This window comes from Perca fluviatilis, chromosome 12, assembly GCF_010015445.1.
Source record: "Perca fluviatilis chromosome 12, GENO_Pfluv_1.0, whole genome shotgun sequence".
Taxonomy (NCBI): Eukaryota; Metazoa; Chordata; class Actinopteri; order Perciformes; family Percidae; genus Perca; species Perca fluviatilis.
In genome coordinates, this window is record NC_053123.1 from 33,547,968 (window position 1) to 33,570,503 (window position 22,536).

Below are 22,536 nucleotides of genomic sequence, written 5' to 3' on the forward strand. Positions count from 1 at the left end.
ATATTTTGAGAACACTTACTGTATTTAATATTTAGACATTTTAAATATCAGTTAATCTATTTAATATGAAACCATATGTATATTATATAAAACACTTATAACTAGCAGGATACTTTAATTTCATAAATGGCTCACTGATCCCAGTCATTAATTGTCTGCATTTATGTCCTTGTCTGCAGTACGTTGACTTTGTTTAACGTCTTTCCACAGAATGGCCAGCTTTCCGTTTGCTTTGTTGCTCTGTTTGTCCATCGGACTGTTGGCCCACCGGTCGGTAAGTAAAACTATGCAACTATTAATTTAAAAACAACTTTATGTGTTGCACATGCAGTATGATGCAGTAGTTTCCCAACATGTAAGATTATGAGACAGTTATTAAATAATGTTACTAATTTTAATGTAGGCTGATTGCAAACTGTAAGCTGAAACTTTAGATAAGTTTGTTCTGTGTATCAAAGGTGCTATATAAATAAAGTGGAGTTGAGTAGTCCTGTAATTAGACTGCTCGTGTTTAAATAATTAAAAGATTCAGACTGATTCAGGAATGTCTTTTTGTGATCACAGTGTTATGGACAAACCTCCTGCCCAGTTCGGTACAGTATCTCTGACTCGTTGCTCTGATTGTATTTGACTTGTTTGTTCATATAATGTTATGTAGGGGTTTGTATTTTTGCAATGTGTGTGTGTGTGCCTCCTTTCTCTCTTCTCCATGTTGGTTTGGTTTTGTTTTTCAACTTCCTTGATTTTACTAATCAAGGGAATTTTCAGGGAGACCAAGATGTTGCAAAACATAAGATCTTAATTCAACCAAAGACCTGAGTTACTCTGCAGAGGAACTGAAGACATTCTCTAGCATGCAAGTCATTTATACATTTGAGAGGATGGAGTCCATATCAGTACATCACAAGTTTAACATTAGGTACCACATAAGGCCATTGACCTCGCTGTCCCTGGCTGTACGCCCAGATGTTAACTTCCCGTACATCAGCTCTTGACTGATTGCATCACGGGGAAAGATATATTACGTCCTGATAGGGGTTAGGGAGAAACATTTTTTGTAAGTTTTCTGAAGGAAGGATGAGAGGAGGTTGCATCAAAATTATCTATATCATTTAATATTAATACAAACCGAAGACATGCAACACTGCCTCACAGAAGTTAAAACACAAAAGCGAGCTTACTACGGACAGGCAGAGGTCAAACAACTTCACATGCTTCACTCAGCGCATTCTGCTGCCGGCCAGCACAATGAAGGTCTCCTCCCTCCTTTATCCAGGGAGCGTCAGTTTACGCCAGTAAGCGGCACTGTAGATTGTCGTGGAACTTCAGGTTTATGACTGCAAACGGCAATTTACAAGCAACACCGAAAACTGCTGTAAATTATCGGAAATTGATGTGGGCCTTGCTTGGCAGTTGTCCCCCCATCACCCCCCCTCCCCCTAATTCTAGGGGAGGCTTTAACATGTAAATTAAAATGCTGTGAGCTTTACAAATGCAAATCAGGGTAGCAGCACGGGGAGTTTTACACCACATGACATTTTTCTAAAAGGTATTAACTTCATTTTAAGAATAAAATTGTAGACTCTTCAATTTTAGCTTGAATTGATTTATTTAATGAAAGTATGCTAGATTAATTACCGTGTATGTCAAGGTCAAGGTCCCAACCATTTGTCTTCTTAAAATACTGGCAAATTCAGCACCATATTCACATGTCCATGGCATATGAAGCTGTTGACTCTGCTGAAATGGCCTCATAATCTAGACTTCAATTGTCCTATTGTTATTAAGCTTTCCCAGTATTCCATTAAAACTCACTGTAATTCACCTCCACACCAGTGTGTGCGCTGTTCACGCCCTGCTGGTTAATGTGCTCCTCTTTCTCTTTCGCTATCACTCTGCCCCGCCCCCCTACCCCCGCCCAAAGAACTTCTAATATATCAAGAAGTTCCACTCCCTCGTTACTTCCGGCTTCTGAACTGGTTGCAGTTCCCCCAGAGTTCCATATAGGGGGTGCTCACAGGCCAGTGCAGAATGAATGGGACTCTATGGAGCTATACCCCTCAAAACCCACTTTTCTCAGGATATAATTTTTTGTCTAGTAATATGAATGTTGCATTCGAAAGGGGAGGCTAAAAAAATACACACTGCTGTGTGTTAGATTTTTTTAAAGTCGCTTTTTTGTTCTAAAAAGCCTTTTAAAATGTCAATGACGTCATACACATATACGGCCAGAGATACTGCTTTACGGCAAGCTCTGAGTCGCTTACTTTGTTCTCTCGAGGCATCGACAACACAGCTGACAGGTAAGACTCTCCCTGTTAATACATGTGCTAGAAAGAGGTTTGCTGATGTTTTAAAGACCACGCCGAAATATTTACTCTGATATTCAGGCTCTGCTTCGGATGCCGTCAAGCTGGATCTCCGATTGTAATCACTCCTTCACTGACCAATCAGCATTCATTAGCAGAATGCTAGCGTTTTATGGGCTACAACGACTCCCCCTGTAAGAAATCAAAAGGACATAAGTACTCATTCATTCAACTTTCGACCTATAACCCATGTTGAACTTGCAAAAACTACAATCAAATCTGAGGTTTCTCAACGACAATCAGGCGAAAGAGACAAATTTAGCCGTCTAGCTCCGTAGAGTCCCATTCATTTTGCACTGGACCGCGATCACAGTGGGAGTGTCTCAGTGGGAGGAGACTGAGAGAAACTGAGAAAAAAAACTCTGAGAGGGAGGAGAAACTCATTTCCTCCATTCAGTCTGTATCAGGTGCATTTTAATGCACTTTGTTATTTGCATGAATAAAAAAAAAGTATTGGTTTATGTTAGGCAGACTATAAAAGGTGTCATGTCCTTTTGTTGACGATCCCGTTGATGAAAAAGCTGTATTAATTCACAGAGAGTTTACGTCGGTATTGAGTCCCGACTATAGATGTATTTTCATTTCCACATAACCGATTTGAGAGGTATTTTTTATCACAGTCCATTAGATATGTAGATACCTTATCCGTCTTCATATCACTAACATCAACCATCGTGGACAGGCTTTAACATCCCAGCAGATTCTTTGTGTCGCATTACGTTTTTTGCAAAGGGCAGTTTTCTTTATAACAGTGTAGTGGATCACACTGTAATAGTAAAGCCACTGTATGCAGAGCTGTCAGAAAAGTGTGACTCGCTCTGAAACGTTTTTTAAACGTGTTGACACAAACCAGTGAGAGCCATTAAAAAGAAATAAATGATTATACATTATAGTTCTGTTAATGATCATGGTACTGCAGCCTCAGAATGGGATTATTATAGGCTATTTATATAGATATATATATATATATAGGTTTACTTTTTCGCCCGCAGGATTGCACCTAAATGAAATTATAGGTGTAATACAATTCCAGTTTTCACCAGTAATATTATAAGTTAATTGTGATTAAATATGAAATTAATACACTGTTAATGCGTACGCATTGACTCGAGCAGCAATTTTCTCCCACACCAATTCTCTCTCTTTTGCAGCAGCAGCCGCTTTCTTGCTTTTTTAACGAAATGCATGTTCAAACGTTAAAACCATTGACATGTATATATAATATTAAAACTAATTAAAACTCGCTGTTTGTGCGCATGAGTATTTCCGCCGACCAGTTTGTTTGTGGTTGTTACCATGGTGAATCGTAGAATCATGGCTCCATTCATACTGCCTTATGTGCACGCGCGTAACCCTGAGTGAACATACTCCGAGTTGATTGAACCAACTCAAATCAGCTGTTCTGGAACCGAAAACTCAAAATTTCCCATCTCAGGGTAAATCAACTCAGACATCAGGGTTAGACTCAGAGTTTGTTAAACCTCCTACCTTGAACGGACCCCAGGGTGACCATAGCCTAACCCATGACAGACCTGCCAACCAATCATGAGAGATTTTTCTTGTTTAAAAGTAGTGGTTTCATCCTATCCTGAGTGAGGAGGTCCCAAGCCAGGCCAGAGGTTCTCTGCCGCCAGGCGCGCGTTGCTGCTTTTCCACTTTTCATGCAGTGGAAGGGAGGGAGGAGGCACACACATGCGCAACAAAAAATACAAACTGATGACGCAAGAATCTAATTTTCTCTTTTTTCCAACATTGTCTTGAAGGTCCCTGTCCTCCTGGTTGGACTCAGTTCGGCTCTCGCTGTTTCAGCTTCAACTTCCAGGGAAAGAGTTGGATCGATGCAGAGGTACAGCAGTTTTATCAAGACTGTCCTGACCTATATTTAGATTTCTAGTGGGGTGTCCTCTAGTGGCCATAGTAGTTATGACAGGAGCAATAAATATATCACTTTACTTCCTGCTTTGCTGCTGTCATAACTACTACGGCCATTAGAGGGGGCTGGCACTATAAACCTAAATATGAGTCCTAATTGCTGCTTGAACAAACGACTTATGGGACTTTTTGGGGGAGGACAGTCTATAAAAGTATTAATACTTTGTTGCAGTAAAAGTCCTGCATTGTCCAAAGTTATGTCAGTGTAAAAATGAGACGTCCTCAGATCGCATCTGTTAAAATTGTGATTAGGTTTATGTATTTTTCTTAAATGTTTTTAACCTATTATATTGTCTCCATTAGAACTTCTGCAAGTCTGATGGTGGGAATCTGGCTTCAGTCCACTCAGAAGAGGAATATGAATTCCTCAGAGACTTTGCGTAGGAAAGTGAGCGGTGAAAACAAACTGACCTGGATGGGAGGCTTTGACTCAGTGCAGGTAAGACTTTTATCATCACAGGAAGTGATGTCAGTCGGATTAGAGGATGGCTACCCGACCCCAGCCAGGTTCAGACAGATATTTAGAAATGATGTTCGGTTCGGTCGGGCTCGGTCACATCAGCGATTATAACATTTGTTGTAAAATGGTGCGGCGCTCCTTTAAGAGAGCTCAGTGTGTGTGTGTGTGTGTGTGTGTGTGTGTGTGTGTGTGTGTGTGTGTGTGTGTGTGTGTGTGTGTGTGTGTGTGTAAGTGGGCAGAAGACAGATAGAGAAAGAGGAAGAAGACATGTAGATGCAACCGGAGCAGAGTTGGTAGAATAAGTTTAACTTTTGTACACAGTGTGTGCAGTGTCCGAAATAAACCCCAGACTGAAAGCCAAGTTCATTCATTTGCTCACCAGAAACTGGATTTTAACGTTGGCCCTGGAGGTAACGAGTCTCTACTAGTTTTCTGACCATAGTTGGAAAAGAAGCAATCAGGAAAGGTTAACACATTGAACATTTTAAATTTAAAACAGCTTATAATGTGCGCTTTTTGCCCCGTGTTGCGCTCATCTGTTGACATTTCCGAATGGCTTTCTACAGTTGCTTAAAGTGCTCATATTATACTCATTGTCAGGTTCATAATTGTATTTAGAGGTACCAGAAAGTGTAATTAGTATGAGAATTTTTTTTATTTTAACTGTGTTGGGCTTGGGTCGGGCTCAGACATAAATATATTAATGCCTGTCGGGCTCAGGTCGGGTTCGATTACTGCTCTGTTAGACGCGGGCCGGGCTTGGACAGAAAAATGCGACCCAATCCGCACTCTATCTAGCTCGTCTCCCGAGCTACCGAGAAAACGAAATTTGATGAAAGAAATAAAGAACAGAAAGAGGAAAATTACTCTAAATAAAACAACAAAAAAGGAGGATCCTCTTTTGATTTGACTTTGAACCAATCTTTCTCCTCCAGGAGGGCGTGTGGTTGTGGTCTGATGGATCCCCATTCGACTACAAAAGCTGGGGTACGGGGCAGCCTGACAACGAAGGTGGAGCGGAGCACTGTATTGAGATGAACTTTCACGGTAAGAAACAACAACATATGAAACATTTTGTCTTTTAAATAATCATGATGATGCAACAATGACCTCTAAACTTATAGCAGGCGGTCATATTTTGCAGTCTGAAAGATAAAAAGTTAGACATTAAATCTCTGGAAAATCTCTCTACAGGAGCGAAATGGAACGACAGGCCGTGTACCAACATCAAACCTTTCCTGTGCTCCATGAACCTGTGAGGCCTCCCACCATCATGATCTCACTACAGCTCATCTATAATCTCTATCACTGATTCACTTTCAGTTTGTTCTGCAGACAGACACAGCTCTCTGCTGAGAGACTCACTTTCACTTGTTTATTATCTGAAGAGTTAGGAAACGCTTCACATTTGAGTTTTAGCATTAGAAGGAAACTGTCTCTCTGAGCTAGACAAAAACATAATCAGTTATTGGACTTTTAATCTAGTAAATAACACAAAATGAAATACAGAAAACATTCAAATACTCTGACATCTTTTCCATTTTAGTTTACTGAATATTGTCTGTCAGCGCTGTCCAAAGGTAACATCATCCACCTACCAGACATGAGTGGTGATGATCTTCTCATCAAAAATGTTCAAATAGAAAATAAAATCCAAATGTCTGAACGTTCTGTGATACAAGAGGAGTTTCTGGTGTGTTGGGTTCTTTATTCATCTGTTGTCCTTCACTTTATAATTAATAAGCATTAAAAAATAAAAGATACAGTGCCTTGCGAAAGTATTCGGCCCCCTTGAACGTTTCGACCTTTTGCCACATTTCAGGCCTCAAACATAAAGATATAAAACTGTAATTTTTTGTGAAGAATCAACAACAAGTGGGTCCCAATTATGAAGTGGAACGAAATTCATTGGCTATTTCAAACTTTTTTAACAAATAAAAAACTGAAAAGGGTGGGTGCAAAATTATTCAGCCCCTTTACTTTCAGTGCAGCAAACTCTCTCCAGAAGTTCAGTGAGGATCTCTGAATGATCCAATGTTGACCTAAATGACTAATGATGATAAATAGAATCCAGCTGTGTGTAATCAAGTCTCCGTATAAATGCACCTGCTCTGTGATAGTCTCAGAGGTCCGTGTAAAGCGCAGGAGCATCATGAAGAACAAGGAACACACCAGGCAGGTCCGAGATGCTGTTGTGGAGAGTTTAAAGCCGGATTTGGATACAAAAAGATTTCCCAAGCTTTAAACATCCCAAGGAGCACTGTGCAAGCGATAATATTGAAATGGAAGGAGTTATCAGACCACTACAAATCTACGAAGACCCGGCCGTCCCTCTAAACTTTCAGCTCATACAATGAGAGAGACCGATCAGAGATGCAGCCAAGAGGGCCCATGATCACTCTGGATGAACTGCAGAGATCTACAGCTGAGGTGGGAGACTCTGTCACATGGGACAACAATCAGTCGTATACTGCACAAATCTGGCCTTTATGGAAGAGTGGCAAGAAGAAAGCCATTTCTTAAAGATATCCATAAAAAGTGTCGTTTAAAGGTTTGCCAAAAGCCACCTGGGAGACACACCAAACATGTGGAAGAAGGTGCTGTGGTCAGATGAAACCAAAATCGAACTTTTGGCAACAATGCAAAACGTTATGTTTGGCGTAAAAGCAACACAGCTCATCACCCTGAACACACCATCCCCACTGTCAAACATGGTGGTGGCAGCATCATGGTTTGGACCTGCTTTTCTTCAGCAGGGACAGGGAAGATGGTTAAAATTGTGGGAAGATGGATGGAGCCATATACAGGACCATTCTGGAAGAAAACCTGATGGAGTCTGCAAAAGACCTGAGACTGGGACGGAGATTTGTCTTCCAACAAGACAATGATCCAAAACATAAAGCAAAATCTACAATGGAATGGTTCACAAATAAACATATCCAGGTGTTAGAATGGCCAAGTCAAAGTCCAGACCTGAATCCAATCGAGAATCTGTGGAAAGAACTGAAAACTGCTGTTCACAAACGCTCTCCATCCAACCTCACTGAGCTCGAGCTGTTTTGCAAGGAGGAATTCGCTTTTTTTTCTACCAAAAATGATATGCGCTGGTTAAGCGGTACACGGGCTTAAAAAACTGTTCAAAGGGGAACATTATTGAAAAAAAGGTTGAGAACCACAGATATAAATAAAAAGTATTATTCATGTCACTTATTGACTTGTTTTCTACAAAGGGAAATAATAATTCTAAATTTGTGAATAATATTTTATTCCTTTACTTAAATAATTACAATAAAAACAAGGTTAAGATACTAATCCAAAATACAAATAAAAGATTATAAAGTGTACTTTGACTTTTATAACAGAAAAACAAACAAAAAGAAGTACCCAATACCACGGATTATATAATACTGAGTTATTAGAGAAAATCATGGATTTAAAATATAGATAAAGTCAAAAAGTATCAGCATTAAAATAACCCAAAAGTACATTGTGAAGAATGTCAGAATTATATTATTGATATATATATATATTTAACCCCTTGACGCCTGAATTTATTCACAATTATATAAGAACTTTATTATGTGTGTTCCTGGCTCCAAGCTGATGCTAAATTAAGTTGAGATTGTTAATTTGTCTATAGCATATGGAATAGATATAAATGTAGGTATGATGCAAATTAGCGACAAAAGGCATTTATGGTAAAATTCTTTACAAAATGGTAAAATTAATAAAACACATTTTCAAGTAATTGACAAATAAATGAATCTTGACAACAGCAAGAAAGAAAACACTCTCCTACTCCCTAACATTGACAGTAGTCTTTTTAGGGTTAGGGTTAATTTCGCTTCCGTGAACTGGATGTAGTTCCCACTCCGACCAGTTCTATGAGAAACCAGTGCGTGCAAAAGGTTCCTAGGTATGTATCGAATGTAAACAAACCGGCATTGGGGGAATACACACGCTATCTCGCCTGCAGTCGGAATGGAAGGGGTTTGATGCAAATTTGTGACAGTCGGCGTTAAGGGGATATTCTGCATTTGCAGCACTTCGCCGAACCGGATGCTTTGTCCCTTAATATTTACAGTCTATGGTCAAACATGAACTTAGCGATATGAACTTGTATGTATGGGACACAGGAGGTTTCTACCCAGAAGTTAATGGGAACATTGAAGTCATTTATATACATTAAATTATATTATGTTTAAAGGGGTGATAGATAGGGTATTTTACACTGTTCCTTAATGTCTCCTAATGGGGTATGTAACATTGGTTGGGCTGAAAATTGCCCGAATGGTATTTTATTGGGCCCTTAACTACCCTGTGAATATGGCTCTATTTAGAACAAGAGCTTTTCTTCCAAATATGGTATGCTAATGAATATTCAGAATGAGCTACGCGCTGATTGGTTTGAGCAAACTACATAGAAACACATGGGTGACTCGGAAGCAGGCCTATATTCCAGACACTGCAAAGTTATACATTGTTTGTCGGGCTATTCCATTATTAAATTAACTTCTGAGACTTTTTTAAGCGAGAAATCTACTATATAAAGCTCAAATATGGGCCGTTTTACGAAAATTGATGGCTAATTGCAAATTTGGTAAGACTTTGTGTCGGAGTTCAGCCGCTGGTATTTCGTTAGCTGCGACTGTCCCTTCAATCCTAGCTATAAATCACGGATAGTTAGCTTCCTTTCCACCTTAATTCGAGTATATTTACAGTTTGAATTTCGTCACGCCACCTATACAACATCTTACTAAATGTCTTATAAAGCTAACAAATGTGTCTGATTTCAAGTTAATACATTTTTGTGAATTCCAGAGGAATTCTAAGAGGAGGCTAGCTAGCTCTCATTGATAGAGCTCCACCCAGCCGCAGGCTCTATCAATGAGACTCACGGACAAGCGGCGTTTATTTCCCCGATCGTTTGTTTAAATAACTCAACACATTATAATTACACCCATTAAAAGAGTAACTGGAACCTGTGGTAAGAGAATGCTGGCGTAACAAGCTTGCTGATCGCGCTTTCACTCACATACACCTGGCATTAGGAAGAGGGGAACTGCAGGCCCTGGAGCTCTGTCAGAGCAGCGGCGTTTCGTAGTTCATTAGCCCAAAACGGTGACTTTGCGCGGGTATGGAGTGCTTTGGGTTGCCAGCCTTGACTGAGCTCCATCTACCTCACAGCAGGCCGGGGTCTGCGAAGGAAGGCAGGCCAGGCGGCGAGGCAGCTACACAGGCAGCACCGGCCTCTGAACTCCGACACACAGTCGGACAAAATTTGCAATTAGACATAAATTTTCGTAAAACGGCCCATATTTGACCTCCACATATTTGATTTCTCGCATAAAAAAGTCTCAGAAGTGAATTTAATGGTAAAATAGCATATGGACAATGTATACAATTTCTGAGATCTGCACGACCTAGATTCAGTGGACTAACTGATCTCAGGTCAGTTGTGTAGCCTATGCAAATGTTGGGGCGTGACAAAGAGAAAGACTAGAGCCAAATGAGGAGGAGCAGAAATAGTTGACGTCAACTATTTCGGCTCGTTGAGATTCGCCCGTTTTCAGAGGCAGTTTCAAATAGTGAGATTTGCAGAGAAAAGAGGTGTCAATGGGATTTAGAGGTTCTATGTATGTCCTAGTTACCCACTAAAATGTCATTATTCAACTATGACAAGGTAAAATCAGTTTTGCATTCTATCACCCCTTTAAAAATGCTGACCATAAATAGTATCCAAAACAAGGTTTAGTTTCATTAAAATAAACTTCAAAGTGTGTGTTTAACCCTTGTGTTGTCTTCCTGTCAACCATGAAAACAAACACTTTTGTCATCTCTATCTCAACGTTTTCTCTAAGTTATTTTTTTTCAACATTTGGGTCCCTTTTTTCAAAATTTATATAGTTTTATCTGACTTTTTGTCACTTTTCCAATGTTTTGGGGGATTTTTTTTGGCCTTTTCCCCCCCCCCAGTATTTTAGTTTTTTGTTGCTTTTCCTGTTTTTGTTTTGTTTGTTTTTTAACATTTTCGGTGCTTATTTCGACATCCCATATTTTCTAATATTAAAAATCTTTGAAAACGGGTCAAATTTGACCCAAGGGTTAAGAGTAGCGATGAGGTAACGTGAGACGACAGAGAGAGTTTGATCAGTCAGCCTTTATTAGTTATTAGTATTGTCCCATTTCATCCAACACATATTCTCAATTGTAGTCTTGATATCCTCCTCCCTTCCTCTCCTTCTCTTCCTCTCCTTCCCTTCCTCTCCTTCCTCTCGTTACTCGTCCGTCTGGCTCCAGCTGACGGGGATCCACTGCGGTTCATGCTGCGCTGCCTGGATGATGGAGCAGAGCTGCATGCAGGCGTCCTGCAGGTCGTCGTTCACCAGCACGCTATCAAACAGCTGTTTGTACTTGGCCTCCATCAGCCGGGACGCCTCCTCCAGCTCCACAAAGTCTTCCTCCTGCAGGACGTAGGGAACAGGGGTCGGCACTTTCATTAGGAGTTAAAGTCACAAGTCTTCACAACTCTTCTAGGTGAATGCTAGGGGCGCTGTAGAAAATTCAGAGGAAGTTCTGACTTATATACTGTATTTCCTCAAATAAAAGCCGGGGCCTTTATTTACCTGAACGGCAGAAGGTACCAGGCTTGTATTTGAAGCAGGCTTTTATTAGAGGCAGGCCTTTATTTCTAATTCCATCTGTTTGATAAGTATAACTATTTTAAATAAACAGTTTTAAATGAAAAACCATAGCGTTCCAGTGGATAGAGATCATTCATTTTTTAAGAAACATTTGCAAAAATATCACAATATACAACAACAGCATGAATCAAACACCACCATTGTGTCAAATACAGGTACTACAGTATTGCTGGTAGATTACAGTAAGAGCATACAGTAGTTGCTGGTTTGCAGTACACCAGTATCTGAACAATGCGTTTATATATGTCAATGGATTAACATTACAGACGGTAGCTTAGCTAGCTTTGTTTCTAGCTCCAGGCTAACTTGTTTCCTCCCACCTCCAGCTAGCTAGCTATGCTCTGCTCTCGTCAGCTTATCCTTCTGTTTCTTCCAGTATCGGATTCTCCTGGGGTCAATGTCGAAATGTCTCGCAGCTTTTTCACCCGAGTTTTCCTCCTCATACTTTAAAACTCTTTTCGTTTTGTTGTTGAAAAGTCCGTCACTAGCACCAGAGCCCGTCATTCTCTGCTAGCATTAAATGAGACCCGTGTTACATCCAATGTAGCTACTGCCATCTACTGGCACCTGTACGTTACTGCTAACTACACCTGGCTGAGTTACACATACAGCCGCATAGGACAATAATCCAGAAAAACAAAGTGTGGAAAAAAGCATGAATATATTGTTGAATCTGTTAAATTAAATTGGTAGAAATGTACATTACAATGAACTGGAATTTTATTTTGATATATATATATATATATATATATATATATATATATATATATGAAAGGCATTTAGGAGATTATCCACACTATTTTTTCCCCGGCCTTAATTTGAGACCGGATTTTTTGGGCCGTGTTGACCACACCCCCGCCACTATCAGAGGCCCGGCTTTTAATTGACTCCCGGTTTTTATTTGAGGAAATACGGTATACACTCTAATTCTTGCGTGTTGGTTAATGAGACCAGAACTCAGGGATCAAAACTGACACAATAGTTTAAAGTCAAGAAAGTTCACTGAAGTCCAGCATTTAAGCTTACAAAACACAATTGTGGGTTCACAAAAATGACCCTAAGTTTCACTAACCGCAGACAAAGTATACAAAGTTCAAGTCAGCAAAGTCTCTGTCAGATTATGAACACCGTCTAACCAAATTCCTAATCTTTTATATCTTGCGTCCCCCTCCTGTCTCTCTCCTGTCTCCGGGCAGATTCTCCAGCTCTTACACACACACACACACACACACACACACACACACACACAAACACACACACTGACCCAAGACCCACCCCCTCCTGTTCCACTTCACCGTCTGCAGAAAAACATAGACTCACATTCCTGAGCTGTAAGGTAATCAAAGCTTAAGTTAACTATGTGTGTGTCCCAAGTCTATACATTATACAGGGAATCCAACTTTATACTGAGAATAACACATCTAGATTATAGAAATATTTCTACAGCGCCAGCAGTCCAAATGACACAAAGATGTCGGAAAAAGACGCTAAAAACATCAGATAAAAGCGACAAAAGAAATGAAAAAAGGAACGAAAACAATGAAGAAAGGGTAAAAAAAACATGGAGAAAGCTTCAAAACATCAAAAAATATTAAAAAACATCAAAATAAGCATCAAAATGACATCGAAAAGTGTCAAAAAACACACGGGAGACTGTACTTCTGTTCATCACAGTAAAATGTTACTACAATGCTCTTTACCAGTTTTATTCAATTTTATAGCCTTTGTAAACCATTTGGTGTCTGAACTCCATTGTTATTTTAATCTCTGTTCAGAGAGTTGTTATTGAAGGAAAGCTCTTACTGTGAATGCTCTGTTGACGGTGCAGTTGGTGATGGTTCGGGCGTCTCTCCGGGTTTGTCTCAGTCTGTCCGGACTCGGAGCTTTGATGAAGATCACGTAGGGCTTCAGTTTCTTCGTCTGCGACTGGATGCTCTGACAACAAAACCAACACATCTGGGATTAACCCTTATGCTATCCTTGGGTCAAGTTTGATTACAAAAATGTTTCAAAAATTTCTAAAAAAAAAAAAAAAAAAAAAAAACCCAAAAATTAAAAATTACAAAGCAAAACATTGGGAAAAAGTGGAACAAAAACCGTCAGATAAAGTGACCAAAACAAGTGAAAAAAACACTAAAATGTAAAATACAAAACTTTGAAAAAAGTGACTGAAACATTTAATTAAGGACAACAGGGGGTGTTGTGGGTGGCGGCACCCTCTAATAGTTATGATGGGAGCAAAGCAGGAAGAGAGGTGACGAGGATTAAGCGTAAGGACGTAAACAAAGACAGGACTTTCACCCAGGAGACCGGGATTCATGTACCCTGGAAATTCAGAGTTCTCGCGAGAGCACAATTTGAGTTTGCTCAGCGAGCCACTCTGGCATTCAGTAATGATGCTCATTAACTACGCCTTTGTAGCCGAGCTGCACCAATCACACAGCCAGACGCGAGCTAAACACATGACGACAGCGCTGCGACGTCAAAGTCATTAGTAAACGTTGCAAGATGGCTACGGATGAACACCAGCTGTTCGAAACGGCTTTGGCTGCTACAATGAACGAGTTAGACTTGGCTTTTCGGTGATTGGCTGGAGTGTTTTGTTGTATTTTGGTGCCTATCCTGTGCCCCTATAGTGTTTGTTTGACATTTCCGACCCCTGTGTTGTCTCCCGAGACTGGGCTTTTTCACAGTGTGTTCAAGGGTCAGGCAGCTAGCGCATCAAGGAGAGATGCCTATGATTTAAGACAAAAATGAAATTGCACTGAAACCATGCAGGAACTCATAGTGCACCTTTAAAGGAATACGCCACCGTTTGTTGAAATAGGGTTATTCACCGTCTCCTCTATATTTATATAGGTGGGCAAACGCATTTTTGTGTCAGTGAATGCATTGTCTTAGTCCAGTGGCACCGCCGCTAGCTTAGCTTAGCGTAATGAATGGAATCCTTTGTTGCCATTAGCATGTCGTGAGTAAAAGTGACCCAACAACAACAAAAACAAAACCTAATTACTTCTTGTGGCCTGCGTCTTCACAACGAGTAGAAATAGCAATGCAGATTAAGACTAGACCATTTCCTAGGCAGATATTGACTTGGGACTATATTGGGTGGAAGTAGGCTACAGCCGAAGCACTGCTACTCGGGCACAGAGATATCAGCAGCCAGCGGAGCTCTGCGGCCAGCGCAAAGTCACTTTCTGGGTTGCTGGACAACAAAATGCCGCTGCCCTGACTGAGATGCGCAGAGCCCCGCGGGCTGCCGATATCTCTGCTCCCGAGTAGCAGTGCTTCGGCTGTAGCCTACTTCCACCCAATAAAGTCAGTATCTACCTAGGAAATCGTCTAGTCTTAATTTGCATTGCTATTTTTACTCGTAAATAGGCAGGCCACAATAAGTAATTAGGTTTAGTTTTTGTTGCTATTGGGTCATTTTTACTCACGGCATGCTAACGGCAAACAAAGGATTCCATTCATGCCGCTAAGCTAAGCTGGAGGGCGGACTAAGATAATGCATGCAGTGAGCAAAATGCGTTCCACCATATATAAATATAGAGGAGATGGTGAATAACCCTATTTCAATAAACGGTGGCGTATTCCTTTAACTAAATAGTTTTGGTGCCTAAACCTAACCAAACTGGGACCGCTTCACAACGTTACCGACGTGTGGAAAACCGCGACTGTTACCTACTCTGGTTTAGATATGAGGACAGAGAATGCTGCTGCGGGTCAGATTAGAGGAGAGGAACAAACCCTCGATATCAGCACATGGTTTGGAGGACTGGTTGGATAAGAAACAGTTATTACTCTGAAAAAAATAAGTTGATCCATGCTATCATGAAACTCACATGTGGTTCAACATCGATGATGCACATCCGTCCTCGTTTCAGCACCTCGTCAATAGCATCGGTGCTGGTCCCGTACAGGTGGCCCTTATACTCCCCGTACTCCACAAACCTGAACACACACACACACACACACACACACACACACACACACACACACACACACACAGACATACACACACACCAATATAAATATGCATCCAAATCCAATTCATATCATTCAAAAATCAAAAACAAAACCATGCAAACAGTGAAAAGAGAGGAGGAGTGTACCTGTGGTTACAGACCATGTACTCAAACAGCTCTTTGGTGACAAAGTGGTACTCTCTTTCCGTCTGCTCCCCTGCTCTGATTGGACGAGAGGTGTCTAGAGGAACAGGGTGACAGCAAATCAGAACCTGTTTGCAATTATTAAGCAATTGCTATTGTGTCCGTAATAAAGTCTCATTATATTCACTTCATGTTTTTTCAGTAAAAAGATCTTTTTAGTCATATAATGAGAAATGTTATAAAAAAGTGACTTAATATCTCAAAATAATGACTTAGTATCTCAAAATAATGAGTAATTTTCTCAAAATAATTACTTAATATCTCAAAATAATGACCACCGGAGGAAAGGGTCATGTCTTTTTTATTCTTTGTTGATGGGAGGGTCATCCACTTTTCTTTAGTCTAGGGTGGAGGGTCACCCAACTTTTGTATTCATGAGAACAGCAAAATTTCAAAGTGGCTTCTTTGGTGCATATTTATCCATGTAGCTCCATATAGCTCTCTCAGTCTCGGCCCCTATCGCTAGCAGATGGGTCCCTCCTTGTTTAGTCAGCCAGACAATTTGAGCTGTAGCTTTAGAGACCGTGGGATTTCCCAAACTGAATAAATCCCGCTCGCACATATAAACACAAAACTGCTTTGCTAGCTCCATCGTGTTGTAACTAAGACATCTGCTGAAAAATAATTGTATTCATTAGCATGATTGCCATACTGTTTAGTTCAAAAACATCCAAAACACCATACAGACCAGACGCAAGCTTTTATTTTGAAAAGTCGAAGCTTGCGCCGCATGACTAAGGAAGCCTAGTGACGAGTCCATAGTGTTGAATTTGTTATTACCCAGTGTTGTTTGCTGAATGGTCTCAGTGTTTTATTGTTTTATTTCATGTGAATACTAGTTTACTAGAGGAGTAACTTAGTATTTGAAGTAATGCAGTAGTTTTAGTTTCCATGCTTATTGTGTTTTCACAACTATGTTAGTGAGAAATCTACCGAAATGGCACCATAACAGAGGAGTGTGATACGTAAGGTGAGAATGCAGCGGTTTAGGCAAATAATTAATGGCTGTAGAAAAACAATGGATAACTGCACAGCTTTGCCAGGCGCAAACCAGTACAGAAGCTATCAGTAAAGTATTGGGGAGGGTCATCCCTTTTTTCACAATAATTTTGGAGGGTCATCAAAAATGTATTGTTGGTGTAGGGTTGGGTCAATTTTGACTAAAGATCCCAAAACTCCTCTGGTGGCCACTGAAATAAATAGCGAACAGTCCATAAGTTTCTTAAACTAACGACTTAGTATCTCAAAATAATAAGAAACCTCAAGATATAAGTCATAACTCATTACTTTGAGAAAGTCATTGAGTCAATATTTTGGGAAAGTTTCTCAGATCTAAAGGATCTTTTTTTAGGATCACATTGTCAGATATTAGCTTCCATACTCTCTTTTATGACACACAATGTAAAACACAAAAGTTATTACAACCAGTGTGGAGACACTTTGAATGTTAGACGAGTTAGATTTGCACATACGAGGTACGGGTCCCTGGAAGGTCGAAGGGTTCAGTTTGATCAGTCTTTTCCTCAGTTCGTTAATTCCAACTTTCGCAGCACCTGGACGCATGAAATGTATTATTTATAAATATATTATGCACAGTAGATATCGTAGGGAAATGGAAAATTAAAGGTGAACAAACTGTCTGAGTTTAGGAACAAAAGGATGGTTGAGATATTGACCGACGAGGATGATGAGGCGGTGGGTCTCCTGCGGGGGGCGCTGGTACAGAACCACCTCCTCGTACGGAGTGGACAGGGTGCCGCTGCTGGGCGTGCACGAGGTGCATGACTGCCGTCTCTTCCTGAAGGACGTTCTCTGCCAGAGACGGAAACTCCGCCGGAAACCAGCTGGTCAAAAAAAAATCAATCACTCAATCAATTAAAACACAGCGTCAAACGCCTTCACTGTTAGAAAAGTCCGTAAAAATATGGATAATATACTGTGTTAATATGAAGGAAGTTAGCTAGTAAGTGAGTGAGTAAGTTAGTGAGTAAGTAAGTTGCTTTTTTGAATAAGTTAAGCGCCACATACATTTATACAAAGACAGATTGTTTTCTTACAGTGTTGAAAGCCTAAAAAATCAAAATACTATTCAGTCCGCTACATATGCTCCATTCTCACGCAGAAATATAGAGAAATCATAAGAACAAATAAATGTAGAAAGAATACAAAATAAATATCTACGTTAAAATGAAATCAAAATGTGTGCATCATACTCATATGTATAGCAACAATTTATATGTAAGAATAGAGATGTGAAATATGTAAAGAAAATATTAAAAACCATGAAATTTCCAGAAGTGTAAACAATAATGCAAATAAAAATAGTGCTGAGAAATGGGATCTTTTGTGCAGTATAGTATTGCACAGTTGAATTAGTATTGCAGTACTACCACAGAGTATTGCACACAGTAAATATTCCAACAAATCCTCCCAACCATGCGACAATATCGGTTGTTTATTCCTCCCCTGTAATACGACCCACAGGAGCGTTTTCCATCGTCATATCTAAACTATAGAACGTAAAAAAAGATGGACGATACGCCCTCAACCCCTACTCCTAACCCCCTATCCTGTACCTAACCCCTAACCCTAACCCCCTAACCGGTAACTAAACCCTAACCATATTCCCCATACCAGAGAGTGAGTAAGTAAGTAAGTGAGTGAGTAAATAAGTAAGCAGGTAAGTGGAGTAAACTAGAGAACGTAAAAAAGATGGATGATAGCCTTTAACCCCTAACCCTAACCATAGTTCCTATACCAAACTGCCCAGTCGTCAGACGAAGCTGGTGGAATCATCGAGATAGATTTACCATCACCTAACCCCCAAACCATAACCCCTAAGACCTAACCCTAACCCCTAACCCTAAAAAAATATATCCTGGAAACAGTGCTGCCGTCTTGTCATTTTGGGTGAGAGTCTGCGTAGTAGTGATCGGTCGGTAGAGCTGCCGATATCTAAGTCCAATCAATCCCCAGCTATCAATCATGACGTTCAGCCCATTTTTATAGCATCAAATAACTAACAATAACCAAACTGATTAGAAAAATGAACAGTTGAAGAAACACCAGTGTGACAGAAACCATCTTTTTATTATTTGATGTGTACTTTGATTTTTTTTTAGTTTAGGGGGAGGGTTTATAACCTATACTGCAGCCAGCCAGTAGGGGGCAATCTAGATGTTTTGACTTCACTTATACAGTCTATGCATCAACCCCTGATAGATATATACAGTGTAGGAATGTAACTAAGTACATTTACTCCACTACTGTAGTACAAATGTTGACGATCTTGTACTTTAACTTGAGTCTTTTCTTTTCATGCCACTTTCTACTACTACGCTACATTTCAGAGAGAAATATTGTACTTTTACTCCGCTACATTCATCTGTTCCAGCTTTAGTTACTAGTTACTTTAGTTACTCTGCTACATTCATCTGTTCCAGCTTTAGTTACTAGTTACTTTAGTTACTCTGCTACATTCATCTGTTCCAGCTTTAGTTACTAGTTACTTTAGTTACTCCGCTACATTCATCTGTTCCAGCTTTAGTTACTAGTTACTTTAGTTACTCCACTACATTCATCTGTTCCAGCTTTAGTTACTAGTTACTTTAGTTACTAGTTACTTTGGATACTCCGCTACATTCGTCTGTTCCAGCTTTAGCTACTAGTTACTTTAGTTACTCCGCTACATTCATCTGTTCCAGCTTTAGTTACTAGTTACTTTACACACTGCACACAGAACACGCACGTAGTTTATAAAATCTGATGTTTGATTCTAAAGTAAACTAGCCGACAATATAACGACTACAAGTCTACAGCTGAGATGATGAGACCATTACACACACAACTGGTTGGAGAGAGAAAGTAGTGTCTGTGTGTGTGTGTGTGTGTAGGTGTGTGTGTGTGTTTGTGTGGTGTGTGTGTGTGTTTGGATCCTTTCCACTTTCTAAAATGGGAGGATGTTTCTTTACTTTTAATACTTTAACTACATTTTCCTGATGATACAGACTTTTAGTTAAGTTACATTTTCACTGCAGGACTTTAACTTGTAACGGAGTATTTATAGTGTGATATTAGTACTTTTACTGAAGTAAAGGATCTGAATACTTCTTCCAGCACTGATTATAAAATTGTACTAATGTACAATTACTGCACAGAGTCTGGCCCATTGTTGTTTACCATCTGTGGTATACTGTGTACATGATAGTTATGGATTCATGGAGTAATAAGTCAGGTTAATCCAGCAAAAGCACTTTGGTTAAATACTTCAAGTCAGTTTTGACATTTCTTTTCAATATTAAACAAACTAATTGAGTGTGTCTTACCCAGGTAGATTCCATCAGTAATATCAGAGTCGGCTTCATCTAAAGGAAGAAAACATTCACTCACTTTACACTAAAGCACACTTAAACACTGCTTTTATTCAGTTATTCACAAGTAGATAATAAAGTAAGTAAACCCAGCCCGATCTGCCGTGATTTGATTACTCCCTGCAGCTCAGGCTGGAAACCTGTACATTTATCTATCCTGCTTCCATTACAAATCTGCGGGGACCAATCACAGTTTGTCTTATCCACCGGCGTGCTATTGGTGGGTTTAACACGATGACGATAGAGAAGCGACCAAGCAGCTTCTTCTTTACATTCAACATGGCGGCCACTGAAGCGCAGCAACCACCGTTAATGCGGCTGTACGCTACGTCACCCAGATCGTTGCTGTGATTGGTTGAAGGAGTAGCCAATTGCGTGCAGAGTCATTTGAACTTTGATCATGCTTCTTGTGCAGTAGAAAATACAAAGCAGACCAAAGCTCAATCTTGGTCTGGATAGCCAGACTAGCAAGTAGATAGTTAACAAAGACAATTATTCCATGGTGAAATATATAAGTAAGCACCTACCAAAGTGTATTTCTTCCAGCTCTGTGGAGAAGAGACAAACAGAAGATGATGAGTAATTTCAGTCAATAAAAACTGGATTGTATATTTCTTGGTTGTGTTGTACTTGTTGTACCTGCGACTGTGTGTTTGTCTTCAGCGTGTGTTCGATCGTCCTCTGGAACAGAATCTGAAATATAGAGAAAATGTTGTTTAGAGCTTTAAATATAAATATATAGTGCTGAAAAGCGCCAGATAAAAGCGCTGAAAAGGTGTTTAAATAGCTGAAGAAAGTATCGAAAACCCAGAAAAAGCCCATGAAAAGCATTAAAACATTTTGGTAATAATGATAAAGTGCTCACAGGGTCTGATGCAGGTATGACCCTGTAATGGCTGACACCACCAATGTTCCTTCAGTTTACTGCAGAGGGGAAAAAAAAAAAAAGAGAGAGAGAGAGAAACAGAGAGAGAGAGACAGTGAGAGAGAGAGGCAGACAGAGACAGACAGACAGAGAGAAAGACACAGAGAGAGACAATGAGAGAGAGACATTGAGATGGAGAGGTAGAGAGAGAGAGGGAGAGAGAGAGCAGGACACAGGGAGAAAGACAGAAAGAGAAAGACAGTAATATGTGGAACACATACAAACTACAGCGATTTACTTTTCACATCTTTATGTATGAATGCTTCATGAGAGCAGCCTGAGTTACATAAATGTTTTCTCTCTGAAAGAAGACATTTTATGGAAGCAAAATAACCCAAAAAACAACCCAAAATAATAAAAGTGTCTCCCCTTAGGAGATAACACATACGATACATTGAGGAAGTGAGGCATCACCTTTTCAGCATGCTGGCAGAGGGAATGAGCCCGGGCGCAGGCTGCAGAGCAGGGCAGTTTCCCTGGCCTGCCACCAGTGTCGTCGGGTTGGTACGACAACCTCCAGCACGTCTCCTCTGCTTGAACGCCATGCCTGCATCGGGACACGGGGATGGAGGAGTCCTGCAGTGGGCAGTAGTCCACCATCGCCTTCAGTGAACACCGAACACACAAAACAGAGAGAGAGAGAGAGAGAGAGAGAGAGAGAGAGAGAGAGAGAGAGAGAGAGAGAGAGAGAGAAATCTCACATCTTTCATTAAAATTATTTCCATTTTATGCCATTTTTTACTTCTACTGCACTACATTGATCTGACAGCTTTACTCATGGACATATGGACGGATAGGGGAGGAAAATCTGTCATCTGAAAAGTAACTAAAGCTGTCAGACACATGTACTGGAGTAAAAAGAACAATATCTACAGTACCTCTGGGATGTAGAGGAGTACAAGGAGCTTGTACTTGAGGAAATACTCAAGTACAAGTACCTTAAGTTTGTACTTTAGTTACATTTCAACACTGAGTGGAAGTTTTACCGATGTTCATTGCCGCTGCTCTGACCTGCATCAGGAATCACTTTAAACAGGATGGTTCCCTGGGGAATTAATCTGCAAATACAACAAATTGTAAATAACTGATCCGTTGTCTTAATAATTAGATGTACATCACACCACAGAGGAGCTGTTTGTCTTTTAATATGCACATGTCAGTGAGGTCGCCTCCTGATTTAAATAGTTTTTGATCATCGCCAGAATTCAAAATGAAAATGATCTTTACCGCGTGGGCTTTATTTAGTAATTGTTTATGGGTTTGTTTCCCCATGGTCACCAACCAGTATCTGGATCAGCTGTTCTGGTTCCAGACTCCACCACAGGGATTCCCGCTCACCTCCACCAGCAGATCACCGGATGGAGGAGTCCTACAAACAAACACGACAAACACACACGCACAAACATACACATACGCCACACACGCAGACACAAACACACACGCCATGCACACACAAACACGCCACAAGACACACACACGCAGACACACACATACACGCGACACAGGCACGCACGCGACACAACACAGACACAAACACACGCACACAGGCACGCACACACACACACACACACAAACCATGAATTACATCACTGTATCTCCAGTAT

At 40.3% G+C, this 22,536-nt stretch overlaps 1 protein-coding gene across 1 annotated transcript; it reads right to left on the minus strand.

Annotated features, from left to right (window-relative positions):
- Positions 1 to 10,903: 10,903 nt before the first annotated feature.
- On the minus strand, positions 10,904 to 21,477 carry LOC120569412 (MAGUK p55 subfamily member 4-like). The gene is made up of 11 exons (XM_039817284.1): positions 21,347 to 21,477; positions 20,873 to 20,931; positions 20,647 to 20,700; positions 20,535 to 20,555; positions 19,963 to 20,001; positions 17,314 to 17,481; positions 17,110 to 17,190; positions 15,581 to 15,674; positions 15,311 to 15,419; positions 13,269 to 13,400; positions 10,904 to 11,225 (listed from the first exon to the last, which is right to left on the minus strand). The coding sequence occupies exons 1-11, from the start codon at positions 21,475 to 21,477 to the stop codon at positions 11,040 to 11,042; spliced, it is 1,074 nt and encodes a 357-aa protein (XP_039673218.1). The 3' UTR covers positions 10,904 to 11,039.
- Between the last annotated feature and the right edge of the window lie 1,059 nt (positions 21,478 to 22,536).

What these genes read in the sequence shown, in the direction of transcription:
- LOC120569412 (XM_039817284.1), bottom strand. Translation starts at nt 21,477, where the DNA reads ATGGCGTTCAAGCAGAGGAGACGTGCTGGAGGTTGTCGTACCAACCCG. An exon ending in TACTGATGGAATCTACCTGG is followed by an intron (nt 17,482 to 19,962) that starts GTAAGACACACT and finishes TTTTTTGACCAG; the next exon opens with CTGGTTTCCGGCGGAGTTTC. An exon ending in CTTCCAGGGACCCGTACCTC is followed by an intron (nt 15,675 to 17,109) that starts GTATGTGCAAAT and finishes CTGTTCCTCTAG; the next exon opens with ACACCTCTCGTCCAATCAGA.